This window comes from Priapulus caudatus, unplaced genomic scaffold (assembly GCF_000485595.1).
Source record: "Priapulus caudatus unplaced genomic scaffold, Priapulus_caudatus-5.0.1 Scaffold16, whole genome shotgun sequence".
NCBI lineage: Eukaryota > Metazoa > Priapulida > Priapulimorpha > Priapulimorphida > Priapulidae > Priapulus > Priapulus caudatus.
The window spans coordinates 871117-872784 of record NW_014577077.1 but is presented as its reverse complement, the minus strand read 5'-3'; the positions used below and the strand labels follow the sequence as shown (position 1 = coordinate 872784).

At 38.0% G+C, this 1668-nt stretch overlaps 1 protein-coding gene across 2 annotated transcripts in view; it reads right to left on the bottom strand.

Annotated features, from left to right (window-relative positions):
* Positions 1-884: 884 nt before the first annotated feature.
* Positions 885-1668, bottom strand: part of LOC106810400 (Werner syndrome ATP-dependent helicase-like) — a 30470-nt gene continuing 29686 nt past the window's right edge. For both annotated transcript variants that reach the window (XM_014813748.1, XM_014813757.1), the window contains exon 22: positions 885-1391. In XM_014813748.1, the coding sequence (XP_014669234.1) occupies positions 1244-1391 (148 nt within the window). In that variant the 3' untranslated portion in view covers positions 885-1243. The remainder of the gene's footprint in view (positions 1392-1668) is intronic.

Genomic DNA, 1668 nt, shown 5'->3' with positions numbered 1-1668 from the left:
GGTATCTGGTAACAAATACGTGTGGGTATAGACGATTTGTTATACAGTAAGTACAGTTGTATGCAGTAAAATCCTAGAGGCTACTGTCCCTTTAATTTATCGTTGACGGACGGACGGACGTACGTACGTACGTACGACGGACGACGCCCCATGGCAATAGCTCATCTTGACGATGTCAAGGTGAGCTAAAAATATGCATGCTGTTATATTATGTTACCAGCTATCAGTTAGCGTGTGCGGTAGTGCTGGTATTATAACAATGATGTAGGCCTACCCAGGAATTTTCCATTGGGAATTTCGTGTGACACTAAATGTTCCAGATGCAAACATTCTTGACCCAAATTCACTACAAGCCTACAATTACCAAATGACATGGTCTGGAAGATATTAAAGCATGTACATTTAGCAAATAAATATGAATAACAGGCCTGTACCCAGGATTGGCCTAAGGGGGGGTTCCAAATCAGGTGTGCGGGTGACTGCAAGCGCCAAAGGTGCGAAGCCATGTTAGGGGGTCCGGGGAGGCATGACCACCAGGAAAACTTTGAAAATTCGCTTTTTTCTTAATTTGCATTTTAAGTTTTAAGCGACTTACTTAAAGACAGACTTAGGCAAGGTTGACTGTATTGTTTTTTTAATGGTTGGGGTTCCGGAATCCCTGGAAACCCCCTTGGGTACGCGACTGAATAACATCAATTTCTATTAATTTTATTAAATTTACTCATCTTTGAATGTTGATGTTACTAGTTAGTAGTTACCCTTACCTGTGCATTTGTTCAATTGTGTGGTGTGTATAAAAGCTGGGATATTTATTAGAAAGTGAGGACTTTCAGAATAGGGATAAAAATAACTATAAACAAGAATTATGATAAATAAATTATTAAGTTTACTATTGTAGCAAAAGTTTTATTAGAAATTTTTATCTATAGGCTAAATAATCACAGAAAATGTCAATAAAGCTTGCTCTTATTCCTATAGCATGTCATTATTCACCTAGTACAAAGACCAATACATAAAACAATGGTTACAGGATTTACTATAGGTAACTGATGTCTGCATTTAGATCAAGATATGGGGAAAAATTAGTCAGGAGTAACTTTCTCCACATATTTACAATAACTTGACCTATAAACACGAGTATTTATTTATTTAAATACAATTTTTTTTTCTTATAATATTTCTGCTTATACATCATTTACAACCAAAGATTTTTTTCCTTATTAACAAGCTCTATCTGTACCAATTATCGTTTAAATAAGCTATTCGATTTCACTTTTTTTGCAGCTACCTTCCCTCCACCAGAGTTCAACCATCCAGGAAGCTTTCTCTTTGTGGGTTGGCTATGTGAAGGGGATTCCCAAGAAGATTTTGACTTTAAGACTGGCATGGAGCTGGAAATGATACAAATTATTTGTTGCACATCGCCATCGCTATATATACATCATATATATGTACACATGCATGCACGCACACACACATCTACTATATAATAGTAGAAAGAGCCGAAGTGTCGTTTTACGTATCTCCTCCGAAACCGTGCCGCGTGTGCTCGCGCGAATCGAGCTGGGGCCCCTTCTGGACGTCCCGAATACATTCCGCTACGTTAGAACGCGATTTTTCTATGGTAAACTGACTTTTTCAGGAAGAAACTTCGGCATTCATCGGCGC